The following is a 25,397-nucleotide window of genomic DNA, read 5'->3' on the forward strand; positions in this document are numbered from 1 at the left end:
CGCTTCAATTAAGGAGGCCTCCATGGAGACGTGTGCCTGGACTCTGGTCACTGTCACTCTGTCACTCGTGACAGAGGGGCGCAGTTCACGTCTGCCCTGTGGACTCAGATAGCGAAGCTCCTGGGGGTCAATCTCCACCACACCACAGCATACCACCCACAGTCCAACGGGTTGGTGGAGAGGTTCCACAGGTACCTGAAGGCATCGCTTATGGCCAGGGTCTCTGGACCAAACTGGGCAGACGTACTACCCTGGATCCTCCTTGGGATTAGGACAGCACCCAAGGAGGATCTGCAGGTCTTATCAGTGGAGATGGTCTGTGGCACACTGCTTTCCCTGCTGGGTGAGTTTTCGGCCCAGATCCTGACATCACAGCCACCGACAAAAACCTGCTAGCGGACCTACACAGGCGACTGTTCTCCCTAGATACCCCACCCCCAACATGCCACGGCACCCAGCCATTTCATCTCCCCAAAGAGCTCGACTCGGCCCAGTTCATTTTCGTGTGGAGGGGACCACAAGGTGCACTGCTACAGCGACCGTATGAGGGTCCATACAAAGTCTTACACCGGTCCGGCGGAACCTTCACCCTGGATGTTGGGGGGTGAGAGGAACTTTTTGTGGTGCACTGCCTGAAGGCGACCAATCTGGACATCACAGCCGGTGCAGCCGGCCGCGTCTAAGCGCTGGGGCCAGCCGCCAAAGCGACAGGATGCGTAGCCGGTTCTGGGGTGGTTGTGTGGTGGCGCATACATATCCTCATGGCGAACTGGCCCCGCTTGTATCGCCACGTTGCGGGGCAGCCATGGGAAAATGGCGTCGTCAGGGGGATTCTCTCTGACTCCAGCTTCCCTTCCAGCGCGCACCCTGGGGCAGCGATTATGACATCACAATGCACCAGGTGACTGAGCTCATGTTGCCCTTAAAGGGGTGCGCTGAATTTGAATAAAAACAGTCGTTTACGACCCTCAACATGGTGGCTGTGTTTCTTCCACTGCTCACACCGCCACAGTGTTATCCAATTTAAAAAAGGAAACAAACTAACTTAAAAAAAAGACCCCGTATAGCTCAAAACCCCCTGACCACTAAGCAAGGTTAGGAAATGATACGTGGAAATCAAGTGGCATCCACCTGGAGCTCGACAGCGCAGCATCAAAGCACTTTGACTACCCTAACTCTTGAGATTGTGATAATAGTCCAAATGGGCCCCATGTCTTTTGAAAGTGTATTTTTGAATCTTTAATAGCAAATCTAATTTTTTTTATAAACTTAGATAAGACATTATATCATTTAACCATTGTGTGTGTGTGTGTGTGTTGGTGTAGTGCTGTCTTTATTTAATCATAATTGCACATCTGGCTATCAATGAATTAAAGGATAAAGTTTGGTTTTGAGCTGGAGTCAGTAAAACGTCATAATCTTGAAATGATCCAAATAGAGCAATTAAAGGGCAAAGTTCTAATTTGAACTTGAAAATCACCGATAATTTCTGAAAAATATCTTTCCAATTATTTTCTAAACTAGGGCAAGTCCAGAATACGTGGATCAAAGAAGCATCAGCAATTTTGTATTTATCACATAGAGGATTTTTATCTCAATAAAAACGAGATAGTTTAACTTTGGACCACTTTAAATTGCAACAAACAGTGTCGTTCACAAAAGGAGGCAGTATTAATCAAATTACATATAGAGCCCCAAACAACATCCAAACATTCAAATCCTGCTCCCATTTCTTCTTGATCTTAATGAGTGAGGGCTCTTCTTAAATCCAGCAAGTTATTACAAATAATAGATATTAAAACCTTATGGGGAAAGTGTTAAATCAAAAAGTAAATCAAGGATGTTTGCTTCAGGGATTTGTGGAAAATCAGGGATCTTTAATTGAACAAAATGTCTGATTTGTAAGTATCTTAAAAAAAAAGTGTTTGGTAAGTTAAATTTTACCACCAATCATTCAAAGGAAGCAAAATTGTTTTGAATAAAAAAGGTCTTTAAAGCATTGAATATGCAATTTGTGCCAGTCCTTAAAAGTAGTATCTAACCAAGAAAATTGAAAAAGATGATTAGGTGTAATAGGGCTGGCAAGAGTAAAACACTGAAATCCAAAGCACCTTCTAAACTGTGCCCATGTTCTCAAACTATGTCTAATTATCAGATTATCGGTCAGTTTGTTTCAGGAAGAGGATAACGAAGACCCAAGAATTGCCAGCATGGAGGTACTTTCAGTAAAGTTTAGTTCCATTTCTACCCATGAAGGATGGTGCTCAGATTTCTCAAAATGTCACAAAAGAAGCAACTTATGTTTGGTGACTGCCCAATAATAAAATCTAAAATTAGGATACACCAGCCCACCGCTCCTTTTAGCTTTTTGGAGGTGAGCTTTATTTAAACGAGGGTGTTTTCCTTGCCATATGTAGGAAAATATAATTGAATCAAGTGAGTCAAAAAAGGATTGGGAACTGAAAATTGGTATTGATTGGAAGAGATTCAAAAACTTTTGGTGAAATATTTATTTTGATGGGATTGATATGGAGATAGATAAAGGTGACCATCTCGAAAACAATAATTTAACCTGATTCAATAAAACAGAAAGATTTTCTTTAAAAAGATATTTATGTCTCCTAGTAATTGTAATACCAAGATAAGTAAATTGATCCTTCACAATCTTAAAAGGGAAATGGAAATATTTGAAATAGAACCATTTAATGGTAATGGTTCACTTTTATGCAGATTCAATTTTTATCCAGAACACCAACCAATATGATAAAGTAAAAGCTGATATGTTTGGTAATGATACATCTGGATTGGATACAAAAAGCAAAAAATCATAGCCTATATATGCTCTTATGTTTGGCTTGTGTTCTTTTGCTTCTCTTGGTGATTGATATTAAAGTCCACACCCAGAGTACACTCTGTGCCCTGGAGACACTCAGTAGACTGCAGATGCTGGAATTTGGAGCAAAACACAACCTGCTCAAGGAACTAAGCAAGTCAAGCAGCATGAGTGGAAGAGAAAGACGTCAACATTTTGGGCTGGAACTCCTCATCAAGCCTCTGTTGTCATTCCTTTCACTGTTGTTCAATCTCAAAGAACACTAACTCATCAGCTGAGGAAGAACAATAGATGGTCTTCAAGATGAAGTTTCTTTTCTCACCTTTGACCTGAAGCCCTGAGACTTCATGGTTTTTGGAGATGATATTGAGAATTTTTGTGGTAATACCTTCTGACTTTGTATCCCACTATGGTTCCATTTTTTGTGAGTCTTTTCTGCTGATATGGATTGTGATGGAAGTATCATGGCATGGTGAGTTTATGTTGTGATTTAGTGAGGCTGGCTGTTGTTTGAGAGTCCCTGGGTCAGGTCCCCCAATTTTTGTGAGGAAAAATCCTCTTCAACCTTGACTAGTCTGGGAGTGGGGCTGGCCAAATTTGGTTGCCTTTATTGACGTCTGGAGAACCATCTGATTTTTTTTGTCTCAGTGGTACAACTGAGTTACTTACTGACCCATTTCAAGCAGACATTTACAAATCCATCATGCTGTTGGTCCAGAGAAGCACATGGACCAGATGAGGCAAGTAGAAGATTTCCTCAAGTATGAAGTCTTGATTTCTTGACTTGATTGTATTAGTAGACTGAAAGATGTGTAAATCCAAAAGATGGCACGTGGGATTTGAATTTAAATTTTTGATTTGTTAATCCAAGATTTTGGATTCTTAATTTGTTCTACGACCATTCTTAAATACTGTTCTATAACCATGTTCTACTGTGCCACATGTCCTTTAAACACAGGGGAATTAGTCACAATGGCAAACACATTTTGATCCCTTTTGAGACGTTTGCAGTATATTTACTGCACACATGGAACTGTAACTCTGAAACAAAGCGGTTGCTGATCCAACCCAAGCAGGTACTTTTGTACCTAAATCCACCCAAACCTGCTTGACCCAGATGGAAGCTTTAAATAGTATGAATCAAATCCTTTCAAACAATTCTAATCATTAAACAAACTTTAATAAATTTTCTACTCTACATTTATTCAGGCACAATTTAAAATCTGATCCAGGTCATAGCAAAGAATGCTTTCCATTCTTGGCTCTCCCATAATATAATTCTGCGAAATATTATTTACAAATTTACTGAACAAGTAATATGCATGTATGTGAGTTACAAGATAGGCTGGCGCCAATCGAAATGTTTCATTATGCAATGATTTTGCTTTGGGTGGCAAAAATGTGTTGGGCAGGTAGCATCTGTGACCTGAAAGCGTGTTTGGAGGCCAAAATGGAAAAATGTCCCATTGGGCTTGCAGAATGTTAAGGTAAACAAGTGCCACATCTCTTGGGCCCTGTATCTGGGTTCAGTGTTGTGATATTTATCCCAATGAAGCTGATGAAACATTTCTACCTTGAGTCATTAATTGTTGAAAACGCATTGTAGTAAAAGCTCCGATATCCAGCATCTTTCAGACTTTGGAGGTGCCAGATATAGTACATGAGACGTTACCCATAATATTACCAAACATACTTTTATTTCACTTACTATTTATGAATGTGGACAAGATCACACTAATCTAGATAGGCCTATTATTAAATAGCACATCAGTACCTGTCCAAGTTCTCAAGGTGAAGGTTTGATGTCTCTCCATACCTCTGTTGTCTTTTTAAGATTTGGGCAAGGGAAAATAATTCTTGTCTTCTGACATTTTTCAGTGTCCAAACTTTGCAGAATTTACTTCAGATTCAAATTTAAAAGTTGTTGTGTTTAATAAATGTGATGGCTATGGATGAACATTCTCCTTATTAAACTTCCTTGATTAATACAAATATTTATCAATATTTGAATCAGCACAAATCAAATCACAAAAATATTAACACTTAACAACTAGATTTACTAGGTTCTCTACTTACTCCTGTATTTAACCATGTGACAGCAGAGAGCTTTGCGGTTAGAGAAAAAGAAAACTGCGGTCTGTTGATCATCCACTAGTTGTGGATCGAGTCCACGCTGCTGAAGATCCAGCTGCGCTGGATGGGTCACGTCTCCAGAATGGAGGACCATCGCCTTCCCAAGATCGTATTATATGGCGAGCTCTCCACTGGCCACCGTGACAGAGGTGCACCAAAGAAAAGGTACAAGGACTGCCTAAAGAAATCTCTTGGTGCCTGCCACATTGACCACCGCCAGTGGGCTGATAACGCCTCAAACCGTGCATCTTGGCGCCTCACAGTTTGGCGGGCAGCAACCTCCTTTGAAGAAGACCGCAGAGCCCACCTCACTGACAAAAGGCAAAGGAGGAAAAACCCAACACCCAACCCCAACCAACCAATTTTCCCTTGCAACCGCTGCAATCGTGTCTGCCTGTCCCGCATCGGACTGGTCAGCCACAAACGAGCCTGCAGCTGACGTGGACTTTTTACCCCCTCCATAAATCTTCGTCCGCGAAGCCAAGCCAAAGAAAGAAAAAGTTGTGTTTCATGAAAATTGTTGAAGTTTGATCCAGTTGTCACTCCACTAACCTGTCTTCTGGTTGCAGTTGAGGTAACAATGATGCTGGATTGCTTCCAAATGTGTTTGTTACATTTGTTATTGAAATTGGTCAAGCTGACAATCTGCACTTTGCATTACAGTTTCTATCTCCCACATGGTATAACCACAGACAAAGATGACAACTTCTGGGTAACTGATGTAGCACTTCATCAGGTTGGTGCAAAGGCTTGTTAAAATTACAATTTAGATTTCATGATCTTTTTGAAGAAATGCAGTTAAAATAATTACACATATACCAGACATTTTATGTCACTTTTGAGGCATACAAGAAAGAGGCAAGTAATATTTGAACCAGATCTAGAAACAGCTATCTCAGGTGATTTTCTTTTTTAAAAACTAACTCATTTTCAACTGTAGAATTAGAATCTTCAGAATATCAGAATTTATTGTCACGAACAAGTCATGAAATTTGTTGTTTTGCGGCAAAATCGCAGGGAAAATATTCATATAAACCACCTTACAAAAATAAATAAATAGTTAAAGTAAGCAGTGTCTTTGGTTCATTGATTATTCAGGAATCTGATGACAGAGGGGAAGAACCTGTCCTTGTGCAACTAAGTGCTTGTCTTTAGGCTCCTGTACCTTTTTCCTGATGGTAGCAGAGTGAAGGAGGCATAGCCTGGGTGGTAGGGATCCTTGAGGATAGAGGCTGCTTTCTTAAGACACCGCCTCTTGTAGATGTCCTCAATGGAGTGAAGTCCAGTGCCTGTGATGTCACAGGCTGGGTTAACAAACCTCTGGAGTTTTTTCTTTTCCTGAGTGTTGGCATCTCTGTACCAGACAGTGATGTCACCAGCCAGCATGCTCTCCACAGTACACCTGTAGAAGTGTTTGAGAGTCTTTGGTAACATTCTAAATCTCTTCAAACACCTCACAAAGTATAGCTGCTGGCAAGCCTTTTTCATGATTGCATTGGCATGGAAGCTCCAGGACAGATCGTTGGAGATGTTTTCACCCAGGAATTTGAAGTTCTTAACCTTCTCCACTTGAGCCCTCGATGAGGACTGGTTCATGTTTTCCTGACTTCCTCTTGCTAACATTCAGTGTATAATAGCTGAGTCACGTCGAGTTGGATTAATGTCAGGCACTAAGTAAATTACACGGTTGTCCATGCAGAGCTTCATTTAGTTTTTTTGGGGGGAGGGGAATTAAGAATTAAACCAAGTTATCTTAGAGGAACTAACCCTTGTAGGACAACATTCAGTTGGAATTGCAGAAATTAAATGCTTCAGGAAGGCATCCAACATCATAAAGGACCCCATCACCCTGGTCACAACCTCTTCTTGTTGCTACCTTTAGGCAGAAGGTGCAGAAACCTGAAAAGCAGCACCTCTATGTTCAAGGTTTCTTTCGAGCAGCTATCAGGGTCTTGAATGTCCCCTTGTTACATTAATTATGGACTGTTTTGACACCACAAAAGGACAGTTCCTTTTTTTTGCACTCAGGTTACTTTGAATGCTTGTCTGATGTATTTATTGTCTCTTTATTTAATTGCATTAGTTTACTATTGTAGTTTTCCTTTATGAAAATCTGTTCAGCTGCAGTAAGTTTGGGTGTTATTTACATTGTAAATGACAATGAAGTCATTATCATTACTGTCCTTGCCCTTTTTCTCAAGCCCATGAGCTCAAGGTGGTATTTAGTCTATGTCAGTAGGCCCACAACACCTTTTGCTCCAGTGATTGTCTGCCCTTCAATTTCGAAGCCTAGACTTCTTTTAAGTTGATAATTGAAATCAAGTGCTGTACTTTTGCTTTGCAAAATGGTTACGGTCACGATTGTGTTATTATTATTTCTGTCTCCGACTTAGGTTTACAAGTTGGGAAGCAACGGCGACAGCTTGTTGGTTCTTGGGCAAGCCTTTCAGCCAGGAAGTGACAGCAGTCATTTCTGCAAACCCACTGATGTGGCAGTTGATCCAGTTAATGGACATTTTTATGTGTCTGATGGCTACTGCAACAGCAGGATTATTCAGTTTTCTCCAGAAGGGAAGTTCATTATGCAATGGGGAGAAGGTACTGTGTTTCTCAAGAACTTTGTCACTCTTTTTAAATGCCAAAATGTGGGTTTGGTAAAGCATTTAAAATACATTGAAGGGGCAGCTTTTTTCTGTTGATGGGGTGAATGAGAATGAAGAGGTTAGCTGAAATGTCCCGTGTGGGACTGGAGGAGGTCATATCATGGTCTTGATATTTGTCATGTATAACTCAACTTTCCATATTTGGTTTCACGATTTACCAGGATGGAAAGTGAATATTCGGTTTTGATTTTAGTAACTAATAGTTACCAACATTTTGGAATTACTGCTTTTTAGATCACACCTTGGGCTGTACCTGACAATAATATTTAGTATTGAGAGACTCGAACCCTTATGACTCTGGTCAAAATGATAGGTGAGATTTACTAGAATATAGTGCAAGTTTGCCAATATCTTCTACACAATTAAACTCCTCGTTTTCAAACATGGTAAGACTAATCACTGCTGTTCCAATATTTACTTGAGAGAAGGAAGAAAATGGAGATGAATTGGAGCGAAGGGACTGGAGGAGTATTTCCAGACAATTACCACTGAAATCAACAGCTGGAAGGCTTCCTAATATATTTTTTAGCAATTTTCCTGTCACTGCTGGCCTGATTGACTTGGAGATTGAGAGCACAGCATCTTGGGCCAGAAGAGAAGACTGCTGCTCTTTCTGTTCACAAGCAGTACATTGAAACACCATTGCCTCATGGTCATGCCTGTTTAGTCTTCCCTACTGGACTTCTCAGCTTGCAGAAATTAATACTAAAAATCCTGTTCAATTGGAGCCAACCATCTTCCATAAAGCACAGACGAATACAGATTCAGTAGAGTAGGAGACTGGCAGATGAGATTTAGATTTTTTTAAATCTCTCACCAATCCCCATTTCGTGCAACCTCTGATTAAAATTTCTCTGGTGAATTTTCATCTCCCAATACATGTCAAAATGGAACAGAAACCAGAAAAGTTAGGTGAAGGCAGACACCATCTCCTCACTCTTCTACACAGAAAGAAGATAATCCGAGTCGAGATGTTTGCCATCAGTTTTTTGTTTCTGGACTACGAATCCTGGTTGTTCTCAGCCTCACACAGCTGATTGGTCATAGACATATTACATACAAGAAAGCGTTCCGTTTGGAATTGATTAAATTGGCTGGTTGTTTCAGAAACCTTGAAAGATTTTTGGCTTATTCCTCTGACAGCTTTTTGACATTTTAAAATAAACTCATCTCTCTAGCTATCAGATAGAATAACCCATGATCGTCAAATGTTGTGACCTTATCCCGTGATTCTGTGGGTAAATAACTTGATCCCATCATTGAGTTGAAATTGCAGCAATGGCAAAATGCAGATCTGATTATTGTGTCATAGGGATGACCTGCAACCTGCTAAGACTTGAGATGACTTTATTACCTGGTTTTGGTTATTTATTTCTCAAACACTAAATCACAATGAATTCCAGCAGTATGTATTGTGACCAAATCATTGTTTGGACTATCCAATAGTTAGTATGTAATGATGGATGATAAACTATTTTGTTTGTGAATTTTGGAGATGTTCCTTTTCTCAATGATCGACAGCGAGTTGTAGGTCAGGAGTTTGAGTGAATGCAGCTGTTGTAATTTGAGACATTCTCATTGTTGTGGAACTGCAATACAATATTACAGGTTTAAATCTGTCAACTTTATTCAGACATTTTTTAATGTTACATTCATTTTGAAAGCGTGGAACATGATTCTTTTTATCTTGCAGAAAGCTCACCATCAGAGGTACCTAAACCAAGTCAATTCTTCATTCCACATAGTTTGGCTTTTGTGCCTGTATTGGGCCAACTCTGTGTCGCTGATAGAGAGAATGGGCGAATCCAGTGTTTTGTAGCGCATTCTGGGGAATTTCTTCGGGAGATTCAGCATCCTGAATTTGGAGAGCGACTGTTTGCAGTATCCTACACATCCGACAATGGTAATACTGGAGTTTGTTTCTATGTAAGCATGCTTTTATCTTCTGCAAGATTCTTCAATGGATGCAAATCCGTGAAAGCATTTAACATTCAGTTAATCAATAAACCTGCTCCCTTTAGCACAATAAAGGCAATATATAGTAGGTAAATACAATCTCAAAAACCTACAAGACAATAGCTTTTGGAATATAACAGTTCATTGGATCAAAGGTCATGACTTGAAAGCATTCTGATTAAAAATAGTATTAAACAGGAAAGTCTGCAGACACTGTGATTGTAGTTTACACGAAAAATGCTGGAATAACTGCAAGTTGTGCAACATTCTTTATGCAGCAAAGGTAAAGGTACATAATCAACATTTCAGGCCTTCATCGAGATGTGAGCAAAAAGCAGTCAAACATCTGAAGAAAACCGGAGGGGGAGAGGAGCACAGGCCCACGGGGAAGAGGTCATTGGAGGATATAGGTGGGAGAGAAAAGCTGAGAAGTGTTAGAGGAAGGGGATAGGTCTCTGAATGGAGAGCGAAGGGTGAAAAGCTAGAGGAAACAGAAGGATGAGGAAGAGAGGGAGACAGGGGAGTAGCCTAATAGAAGCAGTTGCCAAGGGCCCAGACAGAATATTAGGTATTGCTCCTCCAATTTCGGGTGGGCTTAGTTTGGTAGTGCATGAAGCCGTGGACAGACGTGTTGGCACAGGAGTGGAGTGTAGAATTGAAATGATGGGCCACGGGGAGATCCCTTCATTGCTGTGGACAAAGGGAAGGTAATCAGCGAACTGATTTCATGGTCTGCACCCAATCTCTTTGATATAGAAAAGGCCACAATGGGATGCAGTAGATGCTTCATTTCGAAGGACTGTATGGGCTCTGAATGGTGGTGAGGGAGGAGGTGTGGGCACGTGTAACTCTTCCTGCAGTCATAGGAGTACGTACCAAGAAGGAGACTGTGGGAAGGGAGGAGTGGACAGGGGAGACACGGAGGGAGCAGTCTCTGTCGAATACAGGGAGAGGAGGAGGTCAGAAAATGTGTCTGGTGGATGAATCATGTTGTAGATGACAGAATCTGGATGCAGAGGCTGGAGGGGTGGGAGGTGAGGGCAAGGGGAATCCTGCCCTTGTTATATCCAGGGGCCAAAGGGCCAGAGCAATGTGTGAGAAATGGAGGAGATATGAGTAAGGGCTGAGTTGTTGGTGATAGAGGGGAAACCATGTTTCTTTGAAGAAGGAGGACATGTGGGATGATCGGGAATGGAAGACTTCATCTTGGGACCATATGCGATGGTGACAGAAGAAATGAGAGAGGGAAACAGGGTACGAAGAGTTGTAGTTGTGGGAGTTGGTGCATTTGTAGAAAATGTCTGTAGAAAGTTTGTCTCCTGAGATGGCGACAGAGAAATCAACAAAGCCTTTAAATCAATGGTTTTCAACCTTTGTCTTCCCATTCACATCCCACTTTAAGTGATCCCTGTGCCACCAGTGCTCTGTGATTAGTAAGGGATTGCTTAAGGTGGTATGTGAATGGGAAGGGAAGGTTGAGAATCACTGCTCTAGACCCAATCGTTACTGAAAAATTGTCATTGGGCCATTTCCTTTGGAGTTATGAAACTGTGCACATAACGAGTCAAATAGGTACGATTAAAACAGTGGTTTTCAAACTTTTCCTTTTCACCCACATACTACCTTTAGTAATCCCCTACTAATCACGGAGCACCTATGGCATAGGGATTACTTAAAGTGATATGTGAGTGGAAAGAAAAAGTTTGAAAACCACTGCTTTAAATTATGCCAGGTCCCTGTCTTTCCTTTTTATGAATATCTGCTACCACTGATTGTTTCTAAGCATTCTACTTCATAGCCCTGTCATCCTTTGGTTCTAATTTTGCCAAATACCTTTTCCAGCCTCTCAACTTTTAACAACTCTTCTCACTGCTGCCTTCAGGTGGAAGGTATATAATCCTGAAGACCAGTGCCTCTAGGATCTAGAACAGTTTGTTTTCAACAGCTATCAGACTCTTCAACCTGCCATCGATTCACTAATCATAGACTGCTCAACCACACAAAAGGACTGACTGCACAATAGCAAGTCAGATTTTTGCACTAGGATGACTGTGACTATTTATTATCTCTTTTAATTTAATTCAACTCGATTACTGTTGCAGTTTTTCTTTACAAGTACAGTAAATATCCTAAAGTCTATATTGCTCTAGTTTTTCCATATTCTCGGGCAGTACTATTAAAATTCAAATTTAAGGAGAATAAGCAGGTAATTTTTGATGGTTTATTAATGAAACACTTTTCACGTAAATTACAAAGTACAAAGAAAACAAATAAATATTTTTATTTACATTTCTGTTTATTGCTGCTGTGCATCTGTAGCACTTATGCACACACCTACGCATGCAGACAAAAACTGAGAGTTTTTGAGAATTCTGGCATCCAGATTTTTGGACTTTACCTGTTCAGCTGCAGCATGTAAGAATTTCGGGCATTGTTTGATAATGTGTATGACAATAAACTCATTATCATTAATACTAGCACATCCACTTAAACCCTAACTGAACTTAAAGGGAACCAATTATCCCAAACATCGTCAGTGCAAATTCCATCTCTCTTACCAACCACAACTTGCACCTCAGTCCAAGGACCCTGCCAACATTTTTCATCTGCGGAAAGAAATAAAGCGGAGTCGTGAATGCTTGACCATATTTGCCTTAAAAGGAAATCGGGCTATTTAGTTGAAAACTTACCGTTCTGTTTCTGAATCAGATTTCAAGATTTAATGCTTTTAAACTTTGTTAAAGTTGAGAGGCTGGAAAAGATTTTTGGCAAAATTAGAACCAAATTTAAGGAATATGAATTTCTGTCAGAAACATTCATTCTTTAATAGGTTATTGATTTATTTAAATCCATTACTTTTTATTTTAGGTGGCCAGTTATATGTGGTAAATGGAGAAGCTTTTGTTGGCAAAGGTGTGCCAGTGCAAGGATTTGTTCTGAATTTTACAACTGGAGAATTACTCCATACCTTCAAACCAACGAAACAGGTAGAAGTAAAGGAAACTGGAAATGTGTTGTAGATTGGAAAAAAAGATGCTGTATATTTTTAAAGTATATTTTGGCTTTAACACTCAACTTATGATTTATTTTCTTCAGAAATTCCTGATGCCACATGATATAGTTGCAGGAGATGATAAGACCATTTATGCTGGGGATATCGAAGCGCGCACAGTATGGAAGTTTTTGCCTGCAGAAAGTAAGCTTTCAATCGAGCCGTTGTGTTCAGTGTGTGTAAATACTCCTGCAGTGTGGCAGTATATGTGTAATTGTCATTATTTTTGAAAAGTGATGCATATATTGTAAATTACTCTTTTGTTTGGTAACTTACCAACAGAGAACCATCATGTGGTTCATGATGCCTTTCAGCTGTGAGTTATGGAAAGTTATGCCTTAAACTTTGTCTGGGTTGGAGTGCCAGAATAACTATATCCATGTGACTTTTGTCCCATTGAATAGTTTTCTCTATGACATTGCACTTGCTCCAGCGGCAATACACAGAGCAGGACACTTGAGCCGAAAAGCCTGTGACACTTCAAAACTCGATTTCTGTTGTGATGTGAAATTTGATGATATGAGAATATAGCTTCCAACTACATATGATTAAAACTATGAGCGAAAAATTAGGATGAAGTGAGACATGGTCAGTGGTGCATATTCATTGTTATAAGCAAGAACCAATCTCAAAACTGCTTCCATTGAACATCTGATAGTTGCAAGCATTGATCATTTTTTTAAAAAAAATCACAAGATGCAACTGTGTAATCAAAGACCGGCTCTACGGCAGAATTGTCGAGAGTCACTAAACACAAGTGGTCTGGAAAATGATCTTGGTATTTATGCGAGGAATAATTGATTGTTTCACAAGTGTACGTCTGGATGAGCATATATATCTATATGATAGAGGAAGAGTGACATAACAAGAATACATTCTTGTTTGATGGAAATTTTCAAATCACTTTCACTGGGTATATGTGTTTTTGGTAGGTTGGTGTCCAGGATATGTACTCACCATCTGGTTCTTTTGGTTTGTAGTGATTGTGAATATGGTGCCAGAGACCTGTAACTGTGAACACCATTGCTCTCTGTTATCACCAACTCCAAGTTCATGCACAAAATTGTTCGCAAAACATCTTTTTCCCAAATACATTATTTAATAAATTTTGTATTCTTCTGCTCTGTCCTCCCCCACCCCCAGTTCCATCAGGTTTGTCTTTATCTCTGCTTCCAGCCTCATCACCCACTCCTCCACTGAATGACTCATCTTTCTCCCTCTGAACCATTTGTTTTTCTGCCTTTTTTTCAACCTGCTGCTCTTTTCCCTCTGTCTGTCATATTCCACCTCTGCCCAGTTGGTTGATTCTGTGTGGGGGTCCAGCTTCACCCCTCCCACCCTAACCCAATTTTAGTTTCTGTTTTACCCTTTTCCTTTACTAATTTTTCTTTTAAAACTTTATTTATAAGATATAAAATACAGATAGAAAATAAAACTAAAACTCTACAAAATACATAATATTCCCCCACTACTCCCATCCTTCCCCCTACATCCCACCCCTAACTGCCTCTACGAAAAGAGCCAAAAACATTTATTGGTTAATTATCCATTGCTGCCGAGTGCCAAACCCTTAACATTAAAAAAAAGGCTCTTAAGATTTATCCAAACTCATACATTTCAAATATGGAGTCCTCATTTTAATAAAAAAAGGAATAATTATTATGTAAATTATATGTTATCTTTTCTAAATAAATACAAGATCTCACCCATTTTGCTATCCATGTATATTCAGTTCAATATCATTCTTCCATGTGATTGCAATACATTTCCTGGCTACAGCCAAAACCAGGCAAATAAATGCAATTTGAAATTTGTCCAATCTTAAACTCATTGTTAAGGTTGTAGTATAACCCATTAAAAAAAGTAATGGATCAAGTGTTAATTTGAATTTGAATAAATCTTCCAAAAACTCTATAATTCTTTCCCAAAAAGGTTTAACTTTTTCACAGGTCCAAACTGAATGTAGAAAAGTACACAACGAAAGCACAAATCTGAAAAACTAAAGCCATATCTTTTTAACTTCTCAGGGTTAAATACAAATGATGCAAGAAATTATAATTGACTAAACTATATTTCACCTTAATCACTTTAGTTACACTATATATATATATATATATATATATATATATATCTCTTGGTGCCTGCCACATTGACCACCGCCAGTGGGCTGATATCGCCTCAAACTGTGCATCTTGGCGCCTCACAGTTTGGCGGGCAGCAACCTCCTTTGAAGAAGACCTCAGAGCCCACCTCACTGACAAAAGGCAAAGGAGGAAAAACCCAACACCCAACCCCAACCAACCAATTTTCCCCTGCAGCCGCTGCAACCGTGCCTGCCTGTCCCGCATCGGACTTGTCAGCCACAAACGAGCCTGCAGCTGACGTGGACTTTTACCCCCTCCATAAATCTTCGTCCGCAAAGCCAAGCCAAAGATATATATATATATATATATATATATATATATATGTTCATATAAATAAATATATATATATATTAAAATAGATAAATCCTTCTCTCATTTACTCTTCGTTTTATATAAATCTGGCTTAATCATCTTCTCTTGTAACAAAGCATACATTTCAGAAATAAACCCATATTTTACACCATAAACAATTAAAATTTCAAATTTACTTTGTTTAGGTAATGTCAAATCACATCCAAAATTATCCATTAATAAAGCATGCACTCGATAACATGCAAATAAAGAATTTGGCAATATCCCAAATTTTTGCTTTAGTCTAGTAAAAGAAAGAAACCTACCCGCCTCAAAACAATCTTTCACAAGTTTAATACCCTTCAGGTCCCAAGTTTTCAAATAGTAATTATTCACTGAAAAAGGAATTATTTTATTCTGATATAATGGAGTCTTAGCTGAAATTTTACCTTTAGTTCCTATAATTTGATCTCTTTTATACCAAATCTCCAACAAATGTCTCAATACTGGTAACTTATAATTTTGTAGAAGATGGGGACTCCATTTATATATAAATTGATGTACATTAGACTCTTCAGCAAATCCCTTTTCTGAATTTTCCAACCAGTAAAAGTATCTTCAATATGGTCCACTCTTTCTCTGTACTGATCCACCTGATCTTTACAGTCAATAAAAGCTTCAATTTTTTAAAATTTATCCTGTACAATGTCAACTGCTTTCAGACATTTATTAAGATACGTTTTTACAGTTGAAATTTCTTCACATATATTATTCATTTTCCCTTTCATGTCATCAAATTGATCATTGATACCTGCAAAACCTTGATTCATTTGAAAAGCCATATTTTCCATTTGTTTAGCATTGTCTTCTAATATAGGATTGACAGCTTCAATTTCAGCAGAAGTAGTTTTTAAAGCTTGAGGAGAAGTAGTCTTTAAAACTTGAGGCCTACCTTCCATAATTCTGACTGCTTCCATAATTATTGCTTCTTCTTCTTCATCCAGTAAGGCAGCACTTTCCTCTTCTTCTTCACCTGCCGCTGTTACTGATTGGGCTGCCTGGCTGCGGATCTGGACCCCACCCCATGCAGGGCTGACCTCAGAGGTCGAGCCACCCCCCCCCACCGCCCGGACCCGATTGAGCAGGGTGCACATGCTCAGTACGCCTGCTGTGCGCAATCGAGTGTCTTCAGACACATCACTGCACGCAGCCGAACCACCGACCACACACAAGCGATCATGCTCTTCTCCGGGCACATCACCATGCCCCTCGGTCACCTCAGACGTGTGCCGAACCTTGCGACCGCGCAACCCCTTCTCCGTGGAAGGACTTGAGATGTCGGCGCCATCTTGCGTTTCAGGATGCAAGATAGGCGCAGGCGTTATATTCAACTTTCCGAGTACAGTCCTTTGTTGCTTGTGGACTGCTGAAGTCGACTCCTGAAGCTCCTTCTGGAAGGTAGGCCAAAGTTCTTCAGCACTTTCTGCGTGTTTATAAGTCAGTTTTCTCACTAGTTCTCCTTTTGTTTTCTTCATTGTTACTACAATCAGAGTTTAATCCACTTCCTACAACTTTTAAAAACTTCTTCAGGACTTTATAAATCGGGCATTAATTAATTCAGTTGTGAAGAAGTGTCTCCACACGTCTTTTTCATACACCATCTTGCCGCACCCCCCTTCCTTTTCTAAATTGACACATACGCTTAATACTGCTTCAGTACTACCTTTTCTTAACTGAGGTCCTCCATCAGCCAGCTCCCCACCATGACTACCAGCCCCCCCACATCTCCATCGGGCACACAAAACTCAAAACGGTCAACCAGTTTACCTATCTCGGCTGCACCATTTCATCAGATGCAAGGATCGACAATGAGATAGACAACAGACTCGCCAAGGCAAATAGCGCCTTTGGAAGACTACACAAAAAAGTCTGGAAAAACAACCAACTGAAAAACCTCACAAAGATAAGCGTATACAGAGCCGTTGTCATACCCACACTCCTGTTCGGCTCCGAATCATGGGTCCTCTACCAGCACCACCTACGGCTCCTAGAACGCTTCCACCAGCGTTGTCTCCGCTCCATCCTCAACATCCATTGGAGCGCTTTCATCCCTAACGTCGAAGTACTCGAGATAGCAGAGGTCGACAGCATCGAGTCCACGCTGCTGAAGATCCATCTGCGCTGGATGGGTCACGTCTCCAGAATGGAGGACCATCGCCTTCCCAAGATCGTGTTATATGGCGAGCTCTCCACTGGCCACCGTGACAGAGGTGCACCAAAGAAAAGGTACAAGGACTGCCTAAAGAAATCTCTTGGTGCCTGCCACATTGACCACCGCCAGTGGGCTGATAACGCCTCAAACCGTGCATCTTGGCGCCTCACAGTTTGGCGGGCAGCAACCTCCTTTGAAGAAGACCACAGAGCCCACCTCACTGACAAAAGACAAAGGAGGAAAAACCCAACACCCAACCCCAACCAACCAATTTTCCCCTGCATCCGCTGCAACCGTATCTGCCTGTCCCGCATCGGACTTGTCAGCCACAAACGAGTCTGCAGCTGACGTGGACTTTTTACCCCCTCCATAAATCTTCGTCCGCGAAGCCAAGCCAAAGAAAGAAAGAAGACTACCTTTTCTTAACTACTGTTTCAGCTCAAAATACTGACCATTCTTTTTCTTCCACTGATGCTGTCTGATCTGCTGAGTTCTTCCAGCAGATTGTGTTTGGTTTTGCTGCTTTACATTTGTTTAACTCATTTCTCAAGGTAGCAGGGATACAGTGGAATATGTGAGATTTTATCATGATTGACATGGTGTACTTACAACACTATTGTTGAAAACAAATAGTCATAATTTGTTTAATTCATCTGTATTTAGATATGCAAAACATTGACTGATGTCAGCAGTACTTGTATATCTAATTTTATCCAAGTTTAAATAGGATATTACATCATGTAACCACTGTGCATGAGTAGGTGAAGATTCATCTTTCCATTTCATTAAACTTGCTTGTCTGGCTATCAACATGCTAAAACTTTCTCCTAAGATGCAGACACAAGTGCATCTGGTTCATGAGAAAAAACAAGCAAGGTGATTAAGGGCATGGTTCTATTTTGATCTTAAAAATCATTGATAAAGATTGAAAAATGTTTTCCCAAAATCTTCCTAAATTGGGACACTTCCAAAACATATGGATCAATGAAGTTTCAATAATTTTACGTTTCTCACATAATGGATCAATATCTGCATAAAAATTAGATTGTTTGAGTTTGGACATGTATGTACCTCCTTATATTATAATAAACAATGCCTTGCACAAATGAAGAATCATTAATCAAACTAAGAGCAGAATACTGATCTTAAACTCAAAATATTATATTGAGATCACATTCCCAATCATTCTTAATCCCAGCCATTGAGTCTGATCTTAAATCCAATCATTCATTATAAATACATGACATAAATCCACCATGAACAAACTGTAAATTGAAAAATACATCAAGAATATTTGAATTTGCGATTTGAGGAAAATCATGAAATGCTAACTGAACAAAATGCCTAACTTGTAAATATCTAAAGAAATGTCTCTTAGAAAGATTAAATTTAGCTGACAATTGTTCAAAAGAGGCAAAGTTATCTAGAATAAAAAGATTGTTATAACTTTTGATCCCTAATCTGTACCATTCCTTAAAGCCTGCATCTAATACAGATGGCAGAAAAAGATGGTTATCTATAATAGGACTAGCAAGAGAAAAACTGTTATAACCAAAACATTTCTTAAATTGAGCCCATATTCTCAACCTATTTCTCATTATCAGATAATGTGTTAATTTAGAAAAAGAAAAGGTAAAACACAACCTAAAATTAGATACAACATTATAGACAGAAAGTTTCAATTTGAAAAGATGTGGGGCCCATTCATAGATTGCTATCGTGATTGGCAGAGTTAAGTAATTTGGATTCTCCAGCGATTCTCTGTCTGGTTTCTGAAGGTCACTATTCGATCCATATCTTTACTTTTTTCTCTCTACAAAGAAACCTTGATTAGAGGGAGGGGGTAGATTAGATTGTTTTTAAGTTTTCTCGATTGATTATATATGGGTTTAATTATGGTTGCCTTAGATCATTAGACAGATATTACTCTGTGTTTTGACCAAGGGTTGGTATAATGTAACTCCATTGGTTTCTATCCAGAATTATTTTTAAGAAATAATGTTAAATCACCAATTATGGATGGATTTTTTTGAATTACATTTATATTCATTTGTGATATATAAAAAACATGCTTTTTGTTATATTTGTAGACTCTGTATGCAGGATTATATTGTTAAACATGATAAAAATATTTTTAAAAGGAAAACCAGTTCTTGTGTAGGGATTTTACTTTTCAACTGATAATTTTAGGAATAATTATTTACCATTACTTCCAGAAGTTTCACTCCAAGCAAAAGATCTAAGATTTTATTTGTTTTTGTAGAAGCTGAGCACCGCTCAGTGAAGAAAGCCGGACCTGGCATTGAGATGCATGAAATAGATGGTAAGCGTTTCCTGACTTTTTTTTAACATCTCTCCTTGTGTAAAACTTGCATTGCAGCAAAAATTTAAATGATTCAGTATGAAAAAATTAAGATCAAATATATCCATTATGGAAATAGATTTTGAACTGTACATTAATAAATGTATTTATTCTAGTAAAATTTAAAGTGTTTGCAAATATCAATAAATCCACATTAATATTTCTTATTTTCAGCAACTGAAACACTCATCAAAGCAGAAATAGAAGGGAAGATTAGATCACCTGATATGCCGAAGGAACATAAAAGCAAAAGTGTTCTCAAACAATCCAGTACTGCAGTTTCTCCTGTCATTATTACACTACTGCTCATTATTCCTGTAGTGATGTTAGTGGGAATTGGAGTCTTCATCCACTGGCGAAAGGGCAAGATGTATGGAGGTACAAAATGAATGTTCAGATACAAGTAGTTTTGAACTAAAAAAAATAGCTCATAGCTAATAAATTATGGCACATTGCATTTATAATAGTGCATTGATATATTTGGAGGCAATAATAAAATAGATGTTGTATAGATTGAGTGTTGCAGTAATGCCAACACCGTTGGCATTTATTAAGTCCAGTCAGAAGAAATGAAAATCTGGGATAATTCAATTATCAAGGGTTGACCTTTTCAATTTACTTCCAAAAGTCAATTCAATCAGGAATCTCTCTCAAAAGAGCTAACATTAAAAGCTGTTTTTGAGGATTGAGACCTGAGGTTGAAGCACATTTTCTCACTGTAAATGAACATAATATCTGACCAAAATTAATCAGACAGGAGTTGCGTTTTCACTTGGAAAACCTTTAGTCTAACTTGCCCATCCATGCACCATACTTCCTTGGTACATTGCTAATAACTTGGAATTCCATTTGTTGACAAGAACACTGTGAAATCTATTATGATTTCTTATCATTTCCATTCCCAGTCAACTAGCTTCTAGTTTAGCAAATAAATCAGTGATTTTTTTTTGAAAATTTTATTTAATAAGATATTTTCTGTCTCTTTTTGTGAACTCTCCAACTGTTTTACTTGTATTCAGAGCCTGCAGCCTGTCACGCTTGCTTTTCCTTTATAGATGATGCTGACAGCAAATTGGAGTCAAAACAGTCATCAGGAGGAATCCTGGGGAGACTCGGGGGTAAGATAACTGTAAATGAATGGCAAAAATCACAGGCAAAATTCCAATCTTTGTTATTTACAATTCTCTCAATTTTGGCTGTACTAATAACATGCACCCTCGGGAAAAAAGAAAAGGATTGTTTCATTACACCACAGCAATGCAAATTCTGCTGCTTTATTAGAAAAAGAGGTTATACACACCTTTTTTTTTAACTTGAAATAATTTTCTGTACATCACAAGGCAATGATCTAAGCAAAGAAAAGTGGATTCAATTATTTTTCATGTTCTAAGGAATTTGAAGATGCACTTTTTTGGCAGGAAAAAACAGCAGAGGATTGAACCTGGGGAATTTCTTTGCAAGCCACAGGGGATACAGTCGGAAAGGTTTTGACAGATTGAGCACTGAAGGAAGCGATCAAGAAAAAGATGATGAAGAAGGCACTGATTCAGAAATAGAAGAGTGTTCTGCACCACCACTCCCTCCCACCTCATCGTCTTCCTGAAATTTACTGATTCCCGTTTGATCTAACAATGATAATACATCAAATTTAATTTTGTTGCCCGAAAAGCAGAAGTATTTAGGATTTGTGTTTGATAGTCGTTGTATTAATCTGTTTTTGCGACCCGTAACTTTTTATTTATTGGTGGAGAGTTTCCTATCTTGCTGTTGCTCTCAGATTTAAACAATCAAGTCAGTTTTATTCTGGGGACCAGGAGTTAATGCTGAAGCAAAATTTACTGCTTTGAGCCACAATGAATATTCTTTCAATGTTACTGCCTTATTTTGCTGGAGCTATAAACCTGTGTTGATGAGTTGGCTACTTTTTTCTGCTTGAGGTGTAGCATTTGGATACCTTCCTGTCTGGCACTTGAGTTTGATATTTCCAGTGTGTAATATTGTGCCTTCTCTATCAAGCATTCTCAATTTACTGTAATCCAGTTGTACAACAAAAGGGAAGCAATGCTGCTACTTTTTGTCTAGTTTATATCTTTAACTGTCTTGTTTACTAAAAAAAACTGTTTATACAGAGGATTAATCTGTATATGCAGAAATAGATCATTTTTGATGTATTTGTGATAAATGTTAAATACTTCAGTTTTAGGGGAAATTGTTATTTTGTCAGAGCACTATTTTCAGGCGCTGAATGTAATTTGTGTAATAAAGTCTTCACAAGCATTACTCATTTTATACCAGAGTCATTTACCTCCATCTTGCACAATTTAAAGGTTGAACTTTCTTTCATATACTATACTGTCACTTTTCTTAAGACCTTGAGTGGTCTGGTGCAGTATTACATCTGAAGTCTTCAGTCTGAAATATTTGGAGTCGTCTTCACCCTAAAGTACGGATTTGATTCGTCTCAGCTTCCACCAGAGGTCTCACTGTCAGAGATCAATAATCTTCAGCCGATACCCTTCACTCCATCTCACTTTAAGAAATGGTTGACAACATTTGGAGATAGAATGGGATGGCAATGGGATGAAACAAATCCTGGCTGTAATGCTGAGATGTTTTCCAGACATAGTTGCACCTCGGGACAAGCTGTTTCAAAGTATAAAATTGCTTCTCTGCGCCCCATTCACAAAATAGGACAAATCTGATGTGGCTAAATATCAGCCCATTACTTTATTTGCAGTAAATGGGAAAAGTGATGGAAAGGGTCATTGATGGTGTGATTGCTTACTGATTCATATCTGTCCATCAATGATGGTGTGGGGTTCAGCTCCAGATGTCAGTGTAGCCCAGATTCACACAAAGAAGCAAGCGCTGAATTTCAGTTAAAGCAACTCTTCTTGATATCAATGTGCAATGGTCAAAGTAATAGGAATCAAGAGATCTGGTCTTCATCAGTTTGCAAGTGCTTAGTTCAGCCATGACTTCTAATTTGGATGCATCCTAATAGTTTTTGTAGAAACGGACGTCCATTCCTTTTCCTTTGTCGAGGCTATCCACTGACATATTCAGATCTGCTGCCAAATCTGTGAATGTTGCCCAGTTCACCAACTCCTGACAATTATGAATCCACTCTTCTGCATCTCCAGACTCTCTCTCTCTACTCCTTATTCCATTCTCTTCAACTAGTGTCTATGTGCAAGTGGTCTGACTTTCCAAAGTGCAAGCATGGAATGGAGGAGTAGGCATGTTTGTTTGTAGCATATCAATGGTCAAGAATGTTTGAACCTCTAATGTTGCAGGTGGTAATTTGGGAGTACCACCTTTAAGCTGGCCAGGTTGAAATAGGCCATATGATGTTTGTTGATTTAGACCAGCAATCCAGAAACTAGAATTATACCAAGGCAACTGTGAAATTTAAATTCAAATAATTCATAATTTAAGAATACTGTCATTAGTAATGATGCCACAAACAGCAGATTATTGAACACATTATTCCAATTATCTCTTCAGTTGCTCATCGAACTGAGGCCGAATTTCTCTCCTTTGATGCCCTGCCAACAAACAAAAATCTTCTGTTGGATTTCCTGTTTTGTGTTGTGCCTGAATACAAGCTTTTTGCAAATCATGCACTTGGACACCCTTAACTCTCTGCAATATCTCATTATTTGAATAATAAGCTTCATTTTTATTTTTACTACCAAGATTACTATTTTACACATTCACACATTTTATTCAATTTTCCAGATTTTTACCCATCCACTACCTTTACTGCTTTGAGGTCTCTTTATGTGCTCTTCACAATTTCGTTTCCTACCTATCTGGGTGTCAACAGCAAAATTATCAATAGTGTAGTGGCCTATCTGACGTCACTACCTTACGCAAGTGGCAATAAATTACACTGGAGTCAGTAGAGTCAGGAATCAGTACCTTTATTGTGCTTAACTACAGCTTTTATAGTTCCCTCTGCACATTTCACACTGAGCCTTCTGGGATGCGGTAGTGATGTCGCTTTCCAGCCTCGGGTGTCGGGTGCCATAAAAAGCGCGGGCTCTTATTTGCGTGCTTTTCCTAATTGCTGGTGGCTGACCTGCAGCTGGAGGACTGGGACGTCATTGGAGGCTATGGGCTTACTTAACTGTTGTGGCTGTGCATGATTCTGTTGTACACGTGGGCTTCCGCTACACGACACCCCCAGAATCGTGCCTGCCAGACGCAGGTCCATGCTGGTAGTTCAGCCTGGAGTGTCCTCTGGGACGTTTCAGTGGTGACGAGATCGGTCTTGAAAGGTCAGTATGAACCCTTTTCAGTCGTTCAATTGTGAACATACACTCTTGGCCCCCTATGTCCAATATAACTACTAAACCTTCTCACCTGATTACCCTAAAGGGCCTCTCATTTGGGCATTGAAATGCTGAGCATTTCTGACCTTTCCTAACCATCACAAATTCCACAGTTTAGAACTCCCATGAAAAATAATGGGATAGGGTTGTTTTGCCTTATTGCTATCTCTCACAAGACGTAAAATATCCAAGTCAGCTGTCCGATTGATGTCACTATCGGAAAATATGTCACCTGGAATGGTTAGTGGAGTTCCATAGATCATTTCAGCAGACGAAACTGGCAATCCTTTCTTTGGTGCTGTACATATTCCAATAGCACCCATGGTAATTCGTCCATCCAGTTCGGCCCCTGCAGCCTTGTCTTAAGAGCCGACTTTAAATGCCTTTGGAACCTTTCCACAAGTCCATTTGACTGAGGATGATAGGCGGTTGTGTGGTGTAATTTACTTCCACAGAAGTTTGAAATCTGTGTCTACAGGTGGGAAATAAACTGCGTACCTCTATCTGAAGTGATGTGACTAGGTACACTGAATCGTGCAACCCAATTAAAAATAAAGGTCCGTGCACATGTCTTCGAGTCTGCTGCCGCATAGGGATTACCTCCCGGCCAACGACTAAATCGGTCAATAATAGTAAATAAATATCTCATCCCTTGACAGAACGGCAAAGGTCCAACTACATTCATTGGATGTGGACATGCTGAAATTTTGCATCCACCATGGAGGATCTTGCAGGCAGTACATGCACGTGTCTGTGAATTTTAGCATTTTGGCACTGAAGGCAAGTTTTGGCCCACAGGGTGACATCTCTCCTTAGACCGTGCCACACATAACGATTTGACACTAGTTTAATGGAAGATCTAATGGGAAGATGCAAAAGATTATGTATATCATCGAAGATCTTCCTGCGCCAGCTAACCAGTAGAATAGGTCTAGGGTGTCCTGTGGAAATGTCGCAAAGGAGTGTGGGACCGCTTGCCTCAGTAGAGATTTCCTCAACCTGGAGACTTGTAATGGCGGTTTTGTAGGCTTGTACCTCCTCATCCCGCTGCTGGTCTTCCGCTAACTGTGCCATGTCAATTCCACCTTGGACTGCAGAAACAGTTGGTCTCGATTTCAGCATGTCCACCTCCAATGAATGTAGTTGGACTCTGCCACCAGATTGGAAAAACCAGCCATGTACCGAATGACAGTCATGAACTCAGAGATGAATGACAATTGGCATTGTTGCCTCGCAGACCATGGGTCAGATATCATACTCATGGACTGCAGGAAAGGTTTATGATCAGTAAAGGCTGTAAACACACGACCCTCCAGCATGTATCTGAAATGGCGCACCACAAAATACAATGACAGCAATTCTTGGTCGAATGTGCTATATTTCATCTCTAGGTCGAAGATGTTTGCTATAAAAT

The 25,397-nt window shown here is 39.4% G+C and overlaps 1 protein-coding gene across 4 annotated transcripts in view; it reads left to right on the forward strand.

Moving 5' to 3' along the window:
* pam (peptidylglycine alpha-amidating monooxygenase) overlaps positions 1-21,935 on the forward strand; it is a 213,904-nt gene extending 191,969 nt beyond the window's left edge. For all 4 annotated transcript variants that reach the window (XM_069892414.1, XM_069892415.1, XM_069892417.1 and 1 more), the window contains 9 exons: positions 5,630-5,702; positions 7,360-7,564; positions 9,323-9,532; positions 12,454-12,572; positions 12,682-12,781; positions 19,548-19,607; positions 19,821-20,024; positions 20,702-20,764; positions 21,065-21,935. In XM_069892414.1, coding sequence (XP_069748515.1) covers positions 5,630-5,702; positions 7,360-7,564; positions 9,323-9,532; positions 12,454-12,572; positions 12,682-12,781; positions 19,548-19,607; positions 19,821-20,024; positions 20,702-20,764; positions 21,065-21,249 — 1,219 coding nt within the window. In that variant the 3' untranslated portion in view covers positions 21,250-21,935. The remainder of the gene's footprint in view (positions 1-5,629; positions 5,703-7,359; positions 7,565-9,322; positions 9,533-12,453; positions 12,573-12,681; positions 12,782-19,547; positions 19,608-19,820; positions 20,025-20,701; positions 20,765-21,064) is intronic.
* The last annotated feature ends 3,462 nt before the right edge of the window (positions 21,936-25,397 follow it).

Source organism: Narcine bancroftii, chromosome 1 (assembly GCF_036971445.1).
Source record: "Narcine bancroftii isolate sNarBan1 chromosome 1, sNarBan1.hap1, whole genome shotgun sequence".
NCBI classification, from domain to species: Eukaryota; Metazoa; Chordata; class Chondrichthyes; order Torpediniformes; family Narcinidae; genus Narcine; species Narcine bancroftii.